The sequence below is a fragment of the Hydra viridissima genome, unplaced genomic scaffold, assembly GCF_058129835.1.
Source record: "Hydra viridissima isolate aposymbiotic clone 2 unplaced genomic scaffold, HvirCarnegie_v1 scaffold_8, whole genome shotgun sequence".
NCBI lineage: Eukaryota > Metazoa > Cnidaria > Hydrozoa > Anthoathecata > Hydridae > Hydra > Hydra viridissima.
The window spans coordinates 16,449,298-16,471,089 of record NW_028324307.1 but is presented as its reverse complement, the minus strand read 5'-3'; the positions used below and the strand labels follow the sequence as shown (position 1 = coordinate 16,471,089).

At 28.8% G+C, this 21,792-nt stretch overlaps 3 protein-coding genes across 9 annotated transcripts; 2 read left to right on the top strand and 1 right to left on the bottom strand.

Annotated features, from left to right (window-relative positions):
- Positions 1-725: 725 nt before the first annotated feature.
- On the top strand, positions 726-3,339 carry LOC149885352 (uncharacterized). Its single transcript, XM_090096694.1, has one exon. The coding sequence runs from the start codon at positions 2,262-2,264 to the stop codon at positions 3,126-3,128; it is 867 nt and encodes a 288-aa protein (XP_089952820.1). The 5' UTR covers positions 726-2,261; the 3' UTR covers positions 3,129-3,339.
- Positions 3,340-6,124: 2,785 nt separating this feature from the next.
- On the top strand, positions 6,125-13,924 carry LOC145194827 (uncharacterized). Of its 2 annotated transcripts, none has more exons than XM_090095925.1 (7): positions 6,125-6,297; positions 6,529-6,717; positions 6,802-7,031; positions 7,372-7,507; positions 7,690-8,038; positions 8,117-8,150; positions 13,332-13,924. In XM_090095925.1, the coding sequence occupies exons 2-7, from the start codon at positions 6,546-6,548 to the stop codon at positions 13,494-13,496; spliced, it is 1,086 nt and encodes a 361-aa protein (XP_089952051.1). In that variant the 5' UTR covers positions 6,125-6,297; positions 6,529-6,545; the 3' UTR covers positions 13,497-13,924. The 2 variants fall into 2 exon arrangements, with proteins under 2 accessions (XP_089952051.1, XP_089952052.1); XM_090095926.1 differs by lacking the exon at positions 6,125-6,297 and adding an exon at positions 6,318-6,419.
- A 67-nt stretch (positions 13,925-13,991) lies between these two features.
- Positions 13,992-18,174, bottom strand: LOC145194826 (innexin inx2-like). 6 transcript variants are annotated; one of them, XM_090095920.1, is made up of 4 exons: positions 18,002-18,155; positions 15,305-16,207; positions 14,599-15,010; positions 13,992-14,307 (listed from the first exon to the last, which is right to left on the bottom strand). In XM_090095920.1, the coding sequence occupies exons 2-4, from the start codon at positions 16,068-16,070 to the stop codon at positions 14,238-14,240; spliced, it is 1,248 nt and encodes a 415-aa protein (XP_089952046.1). In that variant the 5' UTR covers positions 16,071-16,207; positions 18,002-18,155; the 3' UTR covers positions 13,992-14,237. The 6 variants fall into 6 exon arrangements, with proteins under 6 accessions (XP_089952046.1, XP_089952048.1, XP_089952050.1 ...); XM_090095922.1 differs by having other exon boundaries at positions 14,612-15,010; XM_090095924.1 differs by lacking the exon at positions 18,002-18,155 and adding an exon at positions 16,319-16,544 and having other exon boundaries at positions 14,559-15,010.
- Positions 18,175-21,792: the final 3,618 nt, after the last annotated feature.

The window sequence follows — 21,792 nt, the reverse complement described above, 5'->3', positions numbered from 1 at the left end:
GTATGTATGTATGTATGTATGTATGTATGTATGTATGTATGTATGTATGTATGTATGTATGTATGTATGTATGTATGTATGTATGTATGTATGTATGTATGTATGTATGTATGTATGTATGTATGTATGTATGTATGTATGTATGTATGTATGTATGTATGTATGTATGTATGTATGTATGTATGTATGTATGTATGTATGTATGTATGTATGTATGTATGTATGTATGTATGTATGTATGTATGTATGTATGTATGTATGTATGTATGTATGTATGTAGTTTACAAAGAAATAATAATATTAGTTATACTAGAGCATATAACAGTTTACGGGGAAAGGTAAACAAAAGGGTTACATATGAGTTCTCATATGAGTTCTCATAACGGTGTGTTGGCGGACTTAAAAAGCGCAAGAACTTCAACGAAAAAAATATAATTACCAAAAGTTAATTTTAATGATTGCCTAAGAACCAACATAAGCTTGACCACTCCCAACGTTTATCCAAACTATTTAATGAGATCAATGTTTATCTTGAAGAAGCATCTAATTTTATTTGTTCAATGCGTATAGATTTAATAAGTGCGTACCTTATTTACTTATTTGAAAGACGTTTAATGGGGGTTTAAGGTTCAAATTGAACGGATTATTAAGACGTTTAAATTGAACGGATTATTAAGACGTTTAATTCGTGATTAAAAAGCCTACTTGAAAAAGATGTTAAAGTCGCATTTAAGAGAACTTAATGCACGAAAAACGGAATATAAAAGTAATCGACACAAAGAATTTAAAGTAGTTATTCATAAGATGAAGCAAAAGTTATTTATAGTTTACGTTTTACTTCACGCTTTATTTCTTTTTTGAAGCAAGCAGGTCTTTTTCAAAAGATAGAAGTGCCATCAATATTCCTTCCAGATGTCGAAGCAGATCGTGAATCAGCAGTTGAAAAGATTTTTTTTCTTTGATTCTTTGGATCATTTTTCCTAAAAGTTTGTATGAAATACTTCCCTATTTTCTTCATCTTTTTTTTTTTTTTTAGCTTTGTAGTTCATATCGTTTGAAGTTTTACCATAAGGATTAGTGCTATTTCTAGTTAAAACTGGTTAAAACTGGTTAAAACAGGAGAGGTTAATATAATGAAATACTAAAGAGATGAAAATAATGAAATACTTTGATTTTAAAAATCTGAAAGTTCACGAAAGGCTCTGCCGAATATAAAAAATGTATAAACAGATAAAAAGCAAAAAGAGAAGATTAAGTTATGCTAAGTATTAAAAGAGATTTTAAAATATGGGAAAAGTGATTTGAACCGAGTATTTACAGTTTAAAATGATTTTCACAATCTAAGTTCATGGTAAAATGCTACATTTTTAACATTAATTATTTTAATCAACTTCTAATTTGTTAATTAACCGTTTTTATTTTTTTTTTCACTATTTTTTCGCGAATTGTCACGTGTTTAAAACTTATTACGTGATGAGTTTTTTTCATAAGCTTTGTTATATATTTATATGTACTTTAACTTTCGATAGTTTAAATTTCAAGATCCATTAGGCTACACGTTTTTTTTTTTGTTTTTTGTTTTTTTTATAAGGAAATTGTATACAAGAAACAAGAAGCTCTAAAAGCCTCAAAATCTTTACTAACTGTTAGTACTAAGTTACTTTTCGATGAGAAACTTATTTTATTAAGAGTTCGAGGAGTATTTCCAAATTTATGTTCTGTTAAGGGACAAATCTGAGGGTTATATTACAATGAATGATTTTGATGGAATTCAAAAAATTTTAGTTGACCATAAAACATTTCATCTTACTTGTTAAGATGTTTTCAAATTGCATTTTATTTGCTTTTTCTCTCTTTTGAAACTTAAGAAACTCTTAAGAAACTCTTAAGCAACATTTAGTACTAGAGTTGTAAAAAAATAACCTTAATATAAGAAATTTTTTAGTACTGGACCATTTGCTTGGCTTCTTATAAAAAAAAAAAAAAAAAAAAAAAAAAAACGTGTATTTTTGAACTTTCAACTTCAAAATGTCAGTGTTCTAAAGAAAAAAGCCGAAAATATTCGTTTCATTCTGCAAACAAAGCAGGTGTATTGATGAAACACTTCAGAACCTCTGAAGAAGCGCAAATAGAGTTAAGTAAATATTTTTTGTAGTAATCGAGTAAATAAATTTTGCTTAATTAATAGTTCCATATTAGAGATATATGTTTTTTAAAATCAAAAAAAAATTTTTTTTGGACGAACTGTAAAAGATAAAACGATGAACTCCACTGCTACGGAAACAAAGTATGTTATTACTATTTGTTGTCCGATAGCAATAGGTTTGCATACTGTTGGTTTGTGGTTACTGACAAAGGCTAAAAGTTCGAAATTGGATGTAACAGAACGCATGATACTAACAAATTTATCCATCACTGAGATTTTGGCCAACATAACTTTGTTTGTTATCGGAATTCTTAGTTTTACGATTCGAAAGGCTCAAAAAATATACTTGTTCGCCCCTCTTAGAACGTTTCTGATGGGTTATTACTTCTCAACGTTGTACTTGACTTGGGATCGTTTTTTAAAAATTTACTGGAACATTAAATACAATTTGTTGTGGTCAGCGAAAAAAACAATCTATACTTTAACAGTCTTGTGGGTTTTCAGTATTTTGGGTGGTACCTTGCAGTTTTATCATTCACCTCGTATTTTAGGTGTCATTGATCTCACGCTGGATGTATTTTTAGTGGTAGTTTCTATATTTGTATATGGTTACGCACTGACGATATCTCGAAAAATACTGAAAAATAGTTATTTAGCGAAAAGCAGAAAACTTGTTCCGAAAGGATATTTATTGTCTGCAACTATTGTTACGTCGTATGTCTTGTTTACAGCCATACCTCATAGTATTTTTTTTTTCAAATTTTTGCCTCAGAAAAAATTAAACAAAAATATTAATTTGGTTTTGGATATAGCTTTAGCAACAGCTTATTGGAGCGATGCGATTATCTACATATATTTTAGCAAAAATATCAGGGAACTATTTCGAACGTCGTTAAGATTTGTTTTTCGAAAAAAGTCCACTACAAAGGTCACCCTTCTCAGAAAAAACCTAACAACAGTGACTTTTGCCGAATCATCATAAAACGGAGAACAATGTTTGTTTACGGATCACCCATGACAACGAAAATAAATTTAAAAGTGATTTTGTTAACTCTGAAGAGTGGATCTGGTTTTTCTCTGTTTGGTTAGTACCGCCAGTGTTTATTTAAGTTGATAAAAATTTTACGGTAATGTAAACTGAAAAGTAACGAGTTTTAATATATTTTTGTGAAAGAAATTTGTCCACTGCAATTTATGAGTTGAAAAAGTTTTTTCCTCGTATTTTTATAATTGATAAAACACCTGTCACCTGCAATTCTGTTAATTTCAAAAGGTGCAACAACGGACGCAGCAACGATAGTTATTAAGTAACATTAGAGGGGCGTCTCTGTTTAATTTTCGCCTAACAAATAGTAATGTTGCGAATTAGAAAATGATTTTATAGTCAATATTAGGAAATCTGCTTACAAAAAAAAAAAAAAAAATTATGACAACAAATATAAATCTTTTGAGCAACTTTTTTAAGACTAAAAATCACAAAAACTTAAAAAGTTAGGCAAAATTGCGTTATGAAACTTGAATTAAAAATATTGTTTGCAAGGTTTTAGTGTTAGGAAGAAAACAGAAACTAGTGAACAACTTTTCGGAGCCTGGGGCTTAATTAAGTACAGATTTCAATGGTTTTTACTTTTTTCTTTTTGATTTTTTTACGTACTCTTGTGTTTTAATTCAATTTTGAATTCTTTCTAAAAAGATTTACCCGCTAAAAACACTTAAACGTGAGAAATCAACAGATTGAGGTTGTTCCTGAATAAGATATGATACCCAAAAAGAGTGGAAATACATTTGGTATGTGTCTGAAAAGATAGTAAAGTTTGTTAGCGAATCGTTATTTTAATTATAAATCTGAATAATAAATATAGTTAATTACCATATTGAATCTTAAAACAAACGCTTAAAAAAATAAAGAACCGTTAGGGATCCTAAGTAAATCGTTTGCTTTTTCCATTACTAGAAATACAGGTGGTGCAAAAAAAACAAAGGGATTTGAGTAATCCATATTCTCTTAGTTTCACATAACTAAATCAAATTTTTTTTTTTTCTGAACGAAAATGAAAATAAAACATTCAAATTAAAATAAACAGATAAATTGCGGAACAACGAAACAAAAAATCATCAAACTTTATTTTGAAAATCATTGGTCTGTTGTTATGACTCAACGCTCTTATCGCAGATTTTTTAATGCTAAGGCTGGACCATTTGAGTCAACAATATACAAATTAATAGCCGCGGCTTAATTTTGCAACTGCTTTTCAGAGAAAAGCCGAAACAAATCCTACTTTTTTTTACGCTCATTTTTGATTAAATGACTTTTTAAATAAACTAAATTTCAGAATGTGGGAAACTGAAAATCCCATAAATACTCTGGAATTTTCAGTTGCCTTGTTTACATTTTTATAGGTTGTGTGACCACAGTTACAGGTAAAGCAAAAGGATGCAGTTTCACACTAAGAAGTGTGTTTTTGAGAATGAAGCGGGTGTTACAATTACCGCGAATGATGCTCGCTATCATACCACTCTGGATAATTCATATTAAGACATTTAATTCGGGATTAAAAGGCGTACTTGAAAAAGTCGCATTTAAAGTCGCATCACGCTCGCTAGATTTAACTACACTTGACTCGCTCTCTTTGAGGATATTCAAAAGATCGTATTTACACGAATAAATTGCAGACCAGACTTCAATTTAAATTTAATATTCAGGAAGGGATTAAACGAGAAATTTTATACGCTAATTACTTATACGCTAATTAAGAAAAATTAAATTAACTTTGAAAATGTTATAGATTACTCAAATTTCTTCGTTCATTTTTGCGCCACCCTGCACTTTTTTGAAAGCATTAAAATAATACAGATGAGTAACACAAACTCCTTGAAAGTTTTTCTTTTCATTTTTGTTATTGCAGGTAAGGGCGTCCAGGCCTGCTTAGAAAATAGACCGTATTAACAAGCGCAAAAATTTAGTGTAATTCGTTTTTGTGTTTCTTAAATGCTAATGTATCTGGGTACTTAACAAAAAGTTTCAAATTTTTTTATCAAATTTTGATGCAAAGTTATTAATAAAAATTAAAATTCGAAGGATGAAAATCATCTTTTGTGCTTTCATTGAAGTTTTTCTCTACCCATAAATACTAATTACAAATTAATTAATTGTTATTAAATAACTATGAGTGTTATTACTTAAGTACTTGTTAAGTTCTTTATTCCATTTTTTATTAAATCGAATTCTCTTATCTTTCATTTAACGACCCGGAGACTGGAAACCATTTAAATTCAAATATCGGAAATCATTTGTTTGGTTTGAAAGAGTTGTAAAATGGCAATAGAATATTGAAATATAAGTAAGAACAAAAAAAAACTGAGTTTTTTGTTTTACAACCATATTTACTAATTTGCACACAAAAAAAAGAATATGGTATTTGGATTTCTAACGATTGGTACAATCTTGAAGATGATTAAACAGCTAAGACATTTGTGTCAGACATCTCTGTCTGACACAAATGCAACAAACAACCATTTATGGTTATTTGTTGCATTTGTGTCAGACAGAGATTCAATAAAAAAATACAAAAAATAAGGACGGAGGTAAGTTTAATGTAGGGTTTATCATTATATTTTAAAAGTGATATAAAAATTTCCTTGTTTAGGAATAGGGGGTCATAGGCAGTTTAAGTCAGGGGGCATGTTAGGATATTAATATGTATCCCATCATACTATATATATTCCAATTGTATTTATTCCTATAATAAAACAAGATTTAGGTATGATATTTTTAGTTTCAATAAAATTTCTTACAGTGACAACGGTTAAAGTCACTGTTTACAGCTCCTCCGTTTAAATATCATAAAATTGATTCCAGCAAAAACCTTAGGAAACAGGTCAATACAACTTCCTTAGAACTTTCCTAAACAAGGAAAAGTTTTATATTGCTTTTAAAGTTCTCATTATATCACTCAAAAATGAGCATTAAAAAAAAGTTTTTTAAAAACTAAATTTATTTAAAATTGGACAGTTTCAAAATGCAACTTAACGCTAACAAAAATGCTTTGCCATTAAGGAACCATTTGTCAATAAATTAGTGATGGTGGATGATTAACATTTTTTTAACGCACGTCAATCGTGGGATGATGGTTTTCATGAAGTTATTTCAAGCAAGTTTCACTTTCATTGCTTCCGCAACAAATTTAAAGGATACAAAGTTGCGAACCACAAATTTTGCTTGTTTTTTTTTTTAAGCAAAAATTTTTGTGTATACAACGTATTGCTTTGAAGGGTTACTATAACTTTATTATTATCATTTTGTTCCCATTTTAAGGATGAAATTTGTTGAACGTCTTTGGTTAAACTTTTTTATCCTTTTGAAATGTGTTTATTTTTATTAGATTGCTATGGAAATATAATGCATACCAAGTCTGCATATTTCGGAATCTTTTTTGCTACTTTTGGCTCAGCGTTGAGAATCATTCGTAAGGAATCTGGTGATGTCACATTTGGACTTAAGGCGTGTAACCATGGTGAATCTTTCGTGAACGAACGGGGTCGAACTTGTGTTGTTAATACAGAAAATTTTGGTATTGGAATACTGTACAATAAAATTCTTCTTGTTTTAGTTACAATCTGATCATTTCACTTTTCTATTTTGTAAAATGTTTTAGGCTGCACCTTAAAATACTTGAATACCACTTACCACTTACCATCGGTTGAAAAAAATACAATGGCGTTACAAATCTATTTGGGTGAGCATTTTTGTGTTGGGGGAGAACTTATTAAGACGGTTTATTATTGGAAAAATAACAATGGGAAAGGCTTATGGAAACGTTTGAAAGATATCAAAAAAATAAACACACTCATTCTTGTGCACAGAAATCTGAAAATGGCTGAAAAGGTATTTCGCATTTTTAGCCTGCCAATTTTTGTAAATTATGCAAAGAAAAAAAATTGACGAGTTATATTTAACAAAATACAAAAAACAAAAATCAAAAAAGTATATATCTTTTTAACTAATATGTATTTGGTTTCTAAAACATGCTTTATTTATAGACAATGCTGACTGAATTGAGTTGGTCAAGCGATTAAAAAGGACTGTTTTATATACTATCATCAAACCCGTTATACATTTGAAAAAGTATATGAACGGGTTGTTCTCACCATCATCCATTGTCACTGTCATTCGAATAGTTTATTAAAACCTGTTGTAACTAGTTTTCTTTTAATAAATCTTACAGATTGATTTAACGATCACTAAACAATTGTCCGGCGTTTTACTAAAAATCAGTTTTGGGTGTAAAAAAAGATCTACCATGAGACATTGGTTTAAAAAGGGGAACTGTGTTGTCATACAATTTCCTGGTGTTATTATTCGTGAGTTCTTTATTGTACTTTTTTCCTATGCATGGTAAAAGAGTTGAAAAATCAAGAGAGTAATAAACAGTATTTTCATTACATTTTAAACAGCGATTGTTTTTGTTTTTTTAATGTTGTTACTTTAACATAAATTAACATAACTTGTACATTTTAAAACTTGATATTAGTTTTTATCTTAGATCGTCTATCGAAGTCTTACTTTGGAGATAGCCACGTGCTGTCTAAGCAATCAATCAGTTGGAGAACTAAAAATGCGACGTTAAGAAAAATGGCGACGACTTCGCCCATTGTTCTGCCACACAGGCTTCTTGCCGTAAATTACACAAGTAATAAATCGAGTGTTTTAGTTGAAAATAGAAAAAAGCCAACTTTCAATAAGTCAAATAGTTTACGTACCCAAGTTGTATACCACAGCGTGAGAAATTACGAAAAGAAAACAATTGGAATGTTAGCTTGGGTTGGCACAATAACTTTAGTTTTGGTGGGTATGGTATTCTCATATACGTCGTACCAAGTTCTTTCCAATAGGTATGTAAACATTTGTAAACTGTATATGTTTTTTTAAGCGAGAGTCAAATTTTTTTTTATTGAAAAATTACTTTTTAGGAAATTGGACAGTGACAAAAAATCTCTTCAGGAGGTGAGTTTTTTAATCCAAGCTTTTTTCAGATAGTTTCAAAACCTCAATAAAATGTAACTTTGTACACAAGGGTGGGCTCTTATACTTTAGTACACAAGGGTGGGCTGCTAATAGAAAAATAAAAACAAATTTTATAATTTATTCATGCCCTTTGCTGCGTCATTGAAAGAACAGAAAAACAGTTGATTTAAGTTTTCGATTTTTAAAAACTGCTATGAGCCAATAATTGCTAAAAAAAACTTTATCTTTTCATTTTACCATATTTTTGTCTATGAGATTTTGAGTACCTGTTGACCTTTCTTATGCAGGCCTCAAACACCTTGCCTAACCTTGAACAAATACTTTTGAAATATTTTAAAACACATGACGCAATCTTAAAATAACGTCATTTTTGAGTGTGAGTTTTTAAAATTCAACAACCCAATGACATATTTGATTTTTGTGCTTTGACAGATTTTCAATTTTTCAATATACTCATGGGTAAAGTGTTAAATTTAGTTTCCATATTTTTTGGTTACTTTTAGAAATGCGTTAACAAGGGGGTTGATTAAAGGGCTAAATTATTTTAATTCATTTTATACTAAAGTAGTTAATGTTAAAATTAGACTAGACGAATGATAAATAAAGACTACAGTTGGTTATAAGCAATACCTTAATCTAAGCTGATTCAAAATCAAATGAGTTGAATTAACGTTATGCTTATACCATGTTCACACGAGCGACGTTTGACGGAACATTATTCCGGAAGAAATGTTACCGGAACAAAATGTTCCTTGCAGCGTTCACACGTAAAATCTGTTTGACGGTACATAAAAGGAATAACGCTTAAATAAGCGTTAACTAATGTAGATAGAATTAAATCGTTATGCTATAGCAATTTTCCCTAATACAAAATAAAGTTACACTTTTTGCATATAACTTTTTGATAATAGTCTACGAGAAGTAAAATTTTTTTAACGGGTGACAACTGAAAAACAAGACTGGATTTAACGACACAAAACTCTTTTAAGGTGTAAGTTAAAACAAAAAGGAAAAATGTTTTAGAAAGTATTTTCATTTTAGTTTTTATCTATATAATCAGTTACTTTCAATTAAACCATTCCTTCTGACTTCATCAACTAGGTCTAGTATAGACTGAGCTAAACTTCACATGAGCTCAAATCAACGTTAAGACAATACTTGATCCTAGAGCGTAATTTTTTAAGATTTTCTGCATACCAATTATTCTTGTAGACAAGGCCTTTCAAAATACTCCAAAATTTTTTGATAGGACGACATTTTGGCAAGTTTGTAGGGTTATCCCCTTTTTCAACAAAAAGGACTTTTTTTTTGTCTAGGTACGTGATTACTGTTTTTGCATAGTGAGATGATGCCAAATCAGGCCAGAATACATATGCGCTATCTGAATGATACCTATCCATGAATAAAATAAGTCTCTTCTTAATGCATTTGTTTAAGTAGATTTTTTGATTTACAGCCAACTAACTGATTTACAGTCCTCTAGGCACAAAATAGGGCTGAGAAATGCTATTTTCAGAAAAATCAATCCATAGAAAATTTTTTCTTAAAACTTTTGTTCTGTTTGGTATTTCACTGTAGATGGAGTAGATTTTACATTGCTAGTATAAAATATATCATTTCTATTGATACTGGAGTGATTTAACATGAAATAAGACTCATCATCATTGATTGGTTTATGATTTTTGAATTTCTGACACAATTGACTGCACTTAGTTCTAGCAACTGCTTTTTGCTGGTCAGAATGTATTGGAAATGTCTTTTTTTTCTTGGTTTTAATTTTTTTCTTTTTTTTTTAAATGTTTTACTAATGTGTTGCTGAGCAACAGGTGAACTTTTTAAGCTGCCTGGCGTTGAGAAACTCCGTCTTTATGGTCAAACATAAGTTTGAACCTTTTATTGTTTGTCTTGGTCATTTTCTTAGCATTTCCTCCACTTCCGTAAACTCTTTGGTAACCAAATATTAAATAAATACACTTTCAGCACATTTAATCATCTTGTAGATGGTACTGTTAGGTATATTCTCAGTTTTAAAGTGGACATAAGAGAACTTTTTACCAGCATTTCTGTAATTTAAATAAAATTCATAAACACATTTTTTAAATCTCTTCTTGTTTTGAACTTTGTTTTTTACTCATTTTTCTATAAAAAATAAAAACACATAAAATATTTAAAAACTAAAATACAAATACTTTCTAAAACATTTATCCTTTTATCCTTTTAAAACTTAAAAGAGATTTGTGTCGTTAAATCCAGTCTCGCTTTACAGTTGTCGCCCGTTGTTATTATTATTATTATTATTATTATTATTATTATTATTATTATTATTATTATTATCATTATTATTATTATTATTATTATTATTATTATTATTATTATTATTATTTTTATTATTATTATTATTATTATTATTATTATTATTATTATTATTATTTTTATTATTATTATTATTATTATTATTATTATTATTATTATTATTATTATTATTATTATTATTATTATTATTATTATTATTATTATTATTATTATTATTATTATTATTATTATTATTATTATTATTATTATTATTATTATTAACATTATTACTGTTGTTATTATCATTATTACTATTATTATTGTTGTTGTTGTTGTTGTTGTTGTTGTTGTTGTTGTTGTTGTTGTTATTACTATTATTATTATTATTATTATTATTATTCCATAAATCTAAAAATCCCCTTGTGCTAGCGATATTCTATACAAATTTATTTACGGGAGATACACCAAGAACAGTATTAGCTATGCTGGCATTAATAATTTCTTGATCTGTATGCTGAGACATTGTGGAAAATTCAAGTTTACTAGATATTATGTATTAGTCTATCACCTAATAAAAAAATAAGTAAACTGAATCTGGCAAAAAAAAAAGAAAAAAAGAATTGCTTGACAATTGAATTAAAGGTTAAACTTTACAATTGGCATAAGTTTGTTATGTATCTAAATACTTTTGCAGGCAATGTAATTAATTATGTCATGCATGTTCTAGAAGAGATATAGGCCTAACCCCTACACTATTCACTACAAATTTGTTATTTCACTTTAAGACTGCTTCAAGCCTAATAACTTTTGAAAGTATCACACACAACTTCTTTTTAATGATAGTAAAAGGATAACACAATGAAAAGCATATTTCAGTTTAAGCTAACAACCTAACATCAACTTTATAAAAAGCCTTGTTTGAGTTGCTTTAACATTAAATATAAATCTTGCAGTCAACCGTTTAACAATAAATCAAGCAACTGATTTTACACTCTTGATACTTTCATCGGTTTCATTTTTGTGCGTAAGAACATATACGTACACGTTTTTTCTGGATAAACATTTATGATAGTTAAAATTGGCACCATGTTTTTCGTACGAAAACAAAGAAATATTCCGGAACATTTATTTGTTCTGGGTTAGTGGGACGGTACAAAATTTCCTCTAATGTTCCATGAATTTTTGTTCAAGTTGCGTTCATCCGAGAGTATATTTGTTCATGTTCCATGTTCCACGGAATGTTCCATCAAATATCCCTTCGTGTGAATAGCATAGGAGTCGTAATTTACTTTGATTTAACTCCCCCCTCCCTCCCCCGAGTTGGTTGTAACTATTGACGATTTAAAGTAAGTTACATAAATTAGACGATTTAAATAATTTACATAAATTATGTTTACTAGACAGGTTTATAATTATAGTTATTAAGTAGTGCATTAGAACTGCATAATCTAAAAAACCTCTATGGAAAGCAGAGGTTTGGTGAATATCAAAATGTTACTTAGACTACAAATATTACAATAACTTGTTATTATTTAAGAATACGCCGAAGATGAATAGATATGGGAAGAGAAACAATATCTCGTCACAATAGCCTATTTACCAAAATCATGTGGTCATTATTTAAATCCCACAGTCGTGGTGAAAATTTTTTTTTTTTTTTTTTTTTTTGAGCTTTTAAGCGAAGACTGTTTTACCACTGTTATTTACCACTTTTAAAAAAATGATTACTGATTTAAAGAATTTTTTTAATCGATTGTGCGCTGTAAAGAAAAATTCTGTGACAGCTTTTTACAATTCAAAATCTATAAGTTCAAATATTTTCAACATTTTTCAAAAATAACTTAAATTCACCTACACGGTCTATTTTAGAATAAAACCAAATAAAACGCCTCTTGTGGCAATATTTAAAGGTTGCTTTAGTAATACCAACCTGCTATTGCGGAGTAATTTAAATATTTAATGCGCGTTATCAAATATTTTCGAATTTTTAAATTTTTTTTTTTTTACTACAAATCTTATCAAAACTTTAATTGGTAAAATATTTTTACGGCTTTTTTATTGTTATTTTTATATTAAACAAAAATATTCATAATTGAATTATAAATATCTTTGTAGATATAAATATTTTGGTAGGTGTAGATAATCCATAGCCAGCACTATTCATGGTAACAATTGATCGTCGAATAAAAGACAAAATGATGTCCATCAATCTTTCTATTGAAGCACATAAAAAAGTTTTTAATTCTCTCTTACCGCTTTTTTTTTTCTTAATTTTTTCAAAACACATGTGATGAATTGGAAAAAGGGGGGTAACAGTTGTAATAAGTAGAAATTAGCCGATGACAGATGTTCACATTATGAAGTGATATAGAGAATCGTTTAAGAGAGTTTTTTCAAACTTTTGAAAGAAAAGTTCGGTCACGTCTTTTGAAAAAACATTTCCTTTTTCCTTTTTTTTTAAATCTTTTAATGATCATGCGATTCCTTTAGGAGTTTTCTGTTGAATGCAGAATATCCATGCATTCGTAATAAAAACGTAACATGAGTTTTTTGTTTGTTTTTTTTTTTTTCATTATTCGATTGAAGATCTTTTAACGTAGAATCGAAGAGATCCTCTTTAAATAAAAGTTTCGTTTTAAAAGGAAAATTTATTTATCATTTTCCTTTTTAACCTCCCAATCCAGATCCAACCTCCCAATTCCTCATTTATCATCTCCTCCTCCCTGAAAGAGAATTTTGTGATTTTTTATTTTGTATTATTAAAACGTGGAGCAGAACCATGCAGCTGATATATTATTTTTTCAATTAAATTAATTTGGTAACAATATAATTATATACTTATATCAATAAGCATATTTTATCTTTTAGAAACTGTCAAATCTCCCAACGGCTTATGGCTACCCAGCAGATGTGGCACCACTTGTTCATGAAATTCACTCAAAAGTTTATTGCAACTTTTATGAGGATGACGATCAGCAACAAGCGCCTTTACTTAAAACAAGTGAAGTTCTAATAAAAAGAGACGTGATGTAGTATTTACTTTTGCTCGTATAGTTCTTCGTGTTAGAGGGCTATCTACTTTACTCGTTAACTTTTTTAGCTTCTAAAGTTGTGGCTCTTCTTTGTGGAGAAATTAGTTTTAGATTCAGCGAAAGAATCATTTAATTGTTTCTACAATGTCTTTTAAATATTCAGGAAGTGTATCATCGAAGAAAACAGGTTTTAATTTTAAGCTAAAACGCGAGTACGTATTGACGTCGAGGAAATAAATGAACTTCCCCAAAACGGGTGTTTGCAACGTGTGTTCTCGTAAGCTTACTTGTATACTACCGGTAATCTGCGAATGGAATTTTTTTTTTTATGTTTAAATAATAATATTTTGTAACAAAAAAAAAAAAAAAAAGTACTTTTTCATTCCTATTCAAATTGTTTTTTCAAAATTTCTCTCTTATGAAGCCACTGCTAGGAATTGTGAAACAGTTTTAAATCGTAAAAAATTTATATTTAATAATTTAGAGACAGACGTAATTTTTACTTTTACGTATCATTATATAATTCAAATTAAATATAATTTTATCCAAATTTTATACATGCTATGACATTCTTGACACAATCCATTCTTTTCGCAACGTACGAACACATGCGTAAAAAAAAAAGTTCATACTAGGGCTGGTTTACACTGATTTATAAAAATGTTCGTACTAGGGGCGGGTTTGTACAGCTTCTAAAACATTAGGCTGATTTCCACAGTTTTTAATACTAATATTCTCAGAGCTACAAATCTCGTTTTATGTGTACGAAATTCCTTGCATTGGTATATACACTCCTTTTATGACGTTGTTGCCTGTATAACAAAAAGTAACCAAGGTAACAATGGTATTCAAGAACGCCAAAGTTTAAACAATTCTTATTTCATTCAACAGATTTCTGATCCACAATAATTATCATTAAAATTATTTGTAAAAGATTGTTGTGTTATGTTAATTAAATTAATAACATTTCGATTGTACGAAAATGTCATGAAAATAAAATGCAAAATAATGATGAGTTACCAAAATACGAAGTGAAAAATTAAAGTCATTTTTAAAATTTTACATAAAATATTTGAATAGTCTGAATGGAAACCAGCTCTTACACAAAACCATTACTTGTCTCAAATCCTTCCGCTACTTTGCCGTGTAAATCAGGTCTTTGCTGTCTTAATTTTCGCAAGACATCACCATACAACACCATATTCCTCTTTTTCATGAAGTCTAAGTACTCTATTTCTCTTAAAGTAATGAAACACGTGATTGATTTTTTTGGGCGCTTTAATCCTCCAACGCACCACATTTGATAAAAGTGACCACTTACGTTGCGAGCAAAACCAATGGCTGAAATAAAGATTCCAGCGACGAAGAAAAACCATAACACGATGAGCACGTATTGGTTGAGGATGTTCGTTGAAAACTCGCAAATAAATTTGTTAACGTTTTGTCGTTGATGGGTAGACTCTTTGTAGGCTTCAAATATCTCACAAAAACCCATTGAAGGGAGTAACACCTCTCCTAAAATCAAAACAAAAATAATAATAATAATGTATAATTTTTGACTCAAATTGGAAGTTTTCACTTGATTGTAATTATCTTAGTAGAAAAATATAACTTTGCAGACCGGAACTAGAAACAAACACCGTAGATTATTTAGTTTGTTTTTAAATTTTTTTTTCTAAAATCTCAATTAGCTCTTAAAATTCTTAACACATCTTTATTTCTACGCCTGTAAATATTTTGGATTAATAGGAGAGCATATTTATAACAGCCAATATATTGTTACAAAAGTTATAACTAAATAAACCTTACCGGGCTTGGGATACGCCCTGGTATTTGTAAATTCGTGAGCTTTGCTTGAATTTAATTTTGACCATTTCAAGTACTCAATGCCGTACGATAGATAATTTCCCAACAATAAGTAATCTGTGAAGTAGAACGCAAATAAATTGGAGACCATATAAAGGATTTTCACGCCGATGTTTAAAAAAACCCGAAGACGAAGTCGAAATACCGAGTTTATTTTATAGTTGAAGTAGTTTTTAACTAACCCATCTGCATCGCAAGATGATGCATCGATGGCTTTTTTCAAACTTATAATGTCCGTGTTGACAATCATGTAAAATATGTATGGAATGTAGTACAAGAGGGAGATAGTGCCTATATAAAAGGGCAGCCACTGAAACTGGAGATAAAACGTTTTCGTCATCGGTGTGCAATCATAGTTGGTCTTATACAAATCTTTTAACTCGCACAGGTTATTATCTTCGTTCAAGCCGTCATTGCTGATTTTTTGAGGGATTCCGTAGTAGCTGCTTTCGCTCAGTTTATCTTTCATTTCTTCGTAGATATAAAAACCTGATATCCAACAAGCTGAATGCACAAAATCGTGAGAGAGGCTACTTGTTTGCGGAACAATGCATGAGATTCTGTCTGAAAAGTAATTGAAGCCTGTGATAAAACTTGCAATGAGAAGCATTTTTGTCATGAACAGTCGACTGAATTGATCGCACACGTCGTCATGACGACTTTTTAGTTTTATCATTAAAATGTCCTTTAGAGCGCGCACAACAACCATTTTTAATGGCTTTTTTTATTTTTGACCGTTCTATTTTTTGTTTGTAGATACTTTTTATATATACTTCATTGGTTGTTTAGTAGAACGTAACTTGTAACAAGTGATCAAGTAACTTGAAACAGTGGATCAAATTTGATCTAAAGATGACCAAATAAATAAAATCGAAGAAATATTTAAAAAAAAAAAAAAAAACCAATAAGTTAAAATATATTCAAGTAAAATTCAATGACTCATTTAAAACTATTTACCATCACTAAAACCTTCTTCAAACCTTTTGCCCTGATTCCAAAAAAAACTGTCCAAAAACGTCGTAGAAAATGCTTATAAAAGAAACAAAGGCATAGATGTTTTCACTGTTTTTGTTTTTCCCCGTTGTCATCAATTATGTAAATTGTAAAGTAAAAAGAACCATTTTGGAATGAGCAAATAACAGATGTTAAAAACTTAATCATGAAGTTTCGTAAAACAAAATCGCGTTTGAAGGGAAACAAAATTAGTTTCATTCAAAATCATGATTATGTACGGAATTTCCGATATTGAACAGAGAGTTTCGCGGTACGGATTGACCTACAAAAACCCAAAATAAAACAAAGTTAAGAAATGAACGTTTTTTTTTTAAGAAAAACGGGTGTTCCCACTTTTTACATGGTATCACTTTCGTCGTTTCAAAATAACGATGACACGAATTAAAACGATTTTTATTTTGAATGAATGACTCATTACGTACGTTTTGCTTCAAACAACAAAAACCAATTTAATTAATTTTTTTGAATAATTAATTAATTGTCAAATGTTATTAAATATTCATATTTTGTAAATTTAACTTGTCGCGCAGGATAACAATTGCAGATGTCGTATTTGCTGAAGATATCTTCCTTAGAAATAAAAAATACGAAGAGATAACAAGACTTGTGTGTTTATATTCAGAGAAGATGCAAAAAGCTGAACCACTTTGAAGCACATTCACGATTGATATGTATTAAAAACTATTTCTGTTTTTAGTCATTAATGGAGTTGCTTAAACGAAAGAAGAAATTTGTTGTTTCGACAAACAGACGATCGAGCTGAACAAAAAATTAAGGACAACGAAGAATAAAAGATGCCTAATTAAAATTGGGAGTAGCTAGTTTTTTTTTATGGGGTGTTAGGAAGATTTTTATGGGTTGGTTGAGAGATTTTAAATTTTATAGAAAAGTATATTACTTAGATAACCAAGTCGCTTTGATGACGTAACAGTTGGAATATACCTAAGTAAAGGTCAGCCAATCAGAATAATATAAAAGTATTTGTAATGAAGTTGATGATGTTTCCTTTAAAATTAAATATTAAAATTAAAAATTGACTCAAAATGTTAACTCGGCACACACGACTTTAAATTGCGTCAATTTTTTTTCAACAGTTAATTACGTCAAAACATTTTTAACTCCAATGTAAAAAGAAACTATTATCTCCATAATAGAAGGTAACGTGTTTTTAAAAGTCAAACTATTAAAAGAACAGCCAGCTGTTATCACAATTCGGTAAAATTTGTCACAAGAATTTTTAAAAAGTCAAAACTAATCTTTGATGCCTATGAAACGGCTGTTGAATATGGCTTTAAGCTTGTAGCCAGCTATGCGCTAATAATTTGCTTTTATTTTTTTATATGGTTATTTACAGGTATTTTGTTGGACGAGCTTATACCCTGAAAGAACATCTTACACGAAGAGCTTTTGACATTAAAAAGACCATTTCGACACATTTTTATTTGTTGGTCTTGACGGTTATTTTTATCAGTTAAACGAAAAACTTTTTAACGAAGTTCGAAAAAAATCCCAAACTAAAAATGAAAAAGAATAAAGAGAAAAAGAAGAAAAAAGAGCAATAGTCATCAGAAAGATTTGAGTATTAAATAATCATTATTATTGTAATAATACTTCATGAAAACTTACCGAACATAATTTTTATAAGTCGTCAAAAAATATTTTCTTCATGCTTTTGTACTCTTCAAATTTTTAAGATTTAGTAAAAAAAAAGAAAAAAAAAAAAAATCCAATCAACCTTCAAGTTTTTAAATAAAAAAACAATAAGAAAAATTTCTTATTGTCATTCTATCCGCTTAATCACCTTGAAATTTTGTCTCGGGTCGCAGATTTCTTATGAACCAAAGTTAATAATTGATTTCTGTTTATAATAATTCCATTTTTTTTTTTCTCAGCTATTTTGTTGAAGATGTTCACTTTCTTTTGCGTCAGCATGGACTGACTTTTAAAAAAGAATTGTTTTTCTTTGGAGAAAAAAAAATGTATATATTAACTTTATGTATTTATATTAAGAAAAAAGTTAGTTATTTACTTATAAATTAATCAATTTATTAATTTATTTATTGGCTCCCTTTTACGAACTATAGGCAGTCTTGATTTTACTAAGCGATGAAAACTGCACCTGTGCCGTTGATCTGTATTAGTTCTCCGCAATTAGAGCATTGTCACCAACAATGCTTCGTGTTTCTCTTATAACGATAATAATTATTGATAATAATAACGATAATAATTGAAATATAACGATATTAATTGAAATAATAGCAGTTTGATAAATGTAAATAAAAAATAGTTGTTTTTATATTACAATATATAGTTATTTATTGTGCATTATCAACTAAAAACTATTTTGCTTCGATAATAATAACTTTTTTTTTTTTTTTTGTTCATTCGAAATGAAGCCATTTTCTAGTCTGCTTGACTTAAATACCCATACGTTAATTGAATAATCAAGCTCTTGTAATAATTAATAAGTGAACAATTTCCCAATGATTAAAATAGCAATTTATATTAATTATTATTTTAATTACATATTAGCGAATTAGTTAAACAAAAACTAATAATTTTTTTAAAAAGTGCCATTACTTTAAGCATCACCAGATGAAAATCGAAATATTTCTAAAAGCCATACAATATTTTTAGGTGAGCGGGAAAATTCAAGGAAATTATCATTAGCCAATATAAAAGCTTGTATAAACACGTGTCGTCTGTTAAGTTGTCATAAACCAATGAAAATGCTTCTTCAAACACGTGTCGTTTGTTGTTTTCATTTTGGTTTATAAAAGAACAAAATGAGTCATCATTTGTTGCATGCAAATCCACGGACGTATAAAGGTGAGTTTCCACTCATCCGTTTTTGCTACGGGAAAGGGAAAGTAATGGGAAAATTAATTACTTGAGCATGCGCAGTGATTAATTTTCAAAACTAAATTACAAACTGCGCACGCTCACGTGATTAATTTTCCTTTCCCTTTCCTTTTCCCGTAGCAAAAACGGATGAGTGGAAACTCACCTTAAGAGATGGACAATGATATATATGAACTAGATGTCTAACTTCACAAAAATTCCGTAAGAAAAAGTGAAGCAAGTTTTTAAAGCTTTTAATGCCGGTGGCCGTTTTATTTATACTGATAATTATTCGTTTTTGCTTTGCTTTAATTTATCATTGCGTCATTTCAGGCTAGCAAAAAATTTGCTTCACTGCGGAAGCGCGAGTTAGATATCTAGTTAATATATATCATTGGAGATTGACGTGCAACGATATTGTTTTTTTTTTTGCTCGTTGCGTATTGTTACAAATCTTTTGTTTTAAACAATAGAAATTAAATTATATTAAAGTCTGTCGGATTCGTCGAAAATTTTTGGTCTCGTCCAACCAGTCACATCAACTTCCTTTAAGCTATTCAAGATAACAGCAATAGAACCAAGTTTTAAGCTTGTTTTTATATAGCTAGACATAATATTTTAAGAAACAACGCTGATGATGATATAGAAATTGAGATCATTTACTTAACTACTTTAGTACATGCATAACTTGAGATATAATAAGTAATACAAAATATCAACTAGTTTTGTAGCTACCTGGAGCACAATGGTTTCATGTCCAGGGAACTACTCCATCTACTATATTGCTCTAGACTTCCAGTTTATGAATATTACAGAACTTTCTACTTTTATGTTTAACAACAGAAATGTAAGGATAATAATATAAATATATATAATAAGATATAATAAATATGCAGATATACACTTATTCACATATATACTTTTCCATATTTATATCCAGTTAACATAATAAAAACTATTAGCAAATTTTATTTAACTATTTTTTTTTTAATTTTGTTAAAAATCTTTTTATTGAGCACATCAGCGAGAATTCTCACCCAAATTCGGAGGAACAGAAATTAATTGAAAATATTAAATATAATAAGAAAGTTAAGGATAAATAACTTATACATAAAATGAATGTAAATGCAGTAAAGAAAAAATTAGTTTGTCACAGTTTTAAAGAATTTAGCAAAGCCAATTTATTGCAAACCCCAAGAATAACTAAGCATTTAATATTAACATAATATGATTTACCAGCAATATATAAACTAATTTTTATTTGAGAAAAACTAATGGGTTATATTTTGTGCTTTTTATGACAAATGAATTAATATATGAAGACTCCACGGGAAGAAACGGCAGAGTCACATTTTTTCATTTTGAGATAAATCATTATTAAACTTTTAAACCTTTATAAGTTTCGAAATTTTAGGAAAATTTAGAAAAACTTTAAATATGCATCAAATCATTTATTTGATTTGAATTCAAATACGAAATATGCTATTATGGTTAGTAAAGCTAGAAAGTGTAAAAAGTCGAAACTTTCAAAATGTGACCCTGCCGTTTCTTCTCGTGGAGTCTTCATATGAAATATGAAAACATGAAATATCTAGCCGCATTTTACAAGATAATTATAAATTTGAAAAACTTTTTAAAAGGTTTTGCTTTATCAAATTGTAAAAAAGCCCATTAGAAAATACACTTATAAAAAAATAATGCATAGTGGAATATATATTATGGAGCTTATAGGGTAGTCGAGGCAAAAAATGGCGACATATCGGAAAAAATACTCAAAAAATACAGGTCTATTTTATCATTGACAGACTTTGTTTACACGAAAAAAACCCATAGTTTATTTGGCAAACTCTAGCTGAATATGCTGCCTTACACTTTATTTTAGCTATTGCACCATAAAACAGTTGACGAAGTTATCATTGGTCAATAAAAATGCGTTGAGCTGACGTAATCCATATCATTTTCAAAACGATTTTTGAATTTTTTAACGAAAAACAGTAAAAATTGACTAAAAAGTAAGGAAGATTGACATCATTTCCTTAAAATTTGCTTTTCCGATATTTTTTTGCTTTATTTCTAATTTTCTTTTGTTTGTAGATTGTCGTTGATAAACTCTAGAGTTTTTTAATTTTAATTTTAAATAATTCTTCAAAATTACCACAGTTATTTAATTTCAAAAACTAACTGATCCTTTATTTTTCAAGTTAAAAATAAACCAACCTTTTTTTTACAATTCAAATTTACGATTTTTTCATGTTTCTGCATGAAAAAAAGAGAGCTGTCGAAAAAACTTCTGTATCTTTATACATCTCTATCCTCGGATATGCCCCAATACTTCTGTTTTAGCTTATACTCGAGGACACAGACAAAGATGAAAGAAGAGAAATCAATATATATATATATATATATATATATATATATATATATATATATATATATATATATATATATATATATATATATATATATATATATATATATATATATATATATATATATGTAAACACGACGCATTTTACATCGTTTCCCTGAGTGACTACGTAATTATTATCAGAGTGGAAAATTTAAAATCGTTTTTT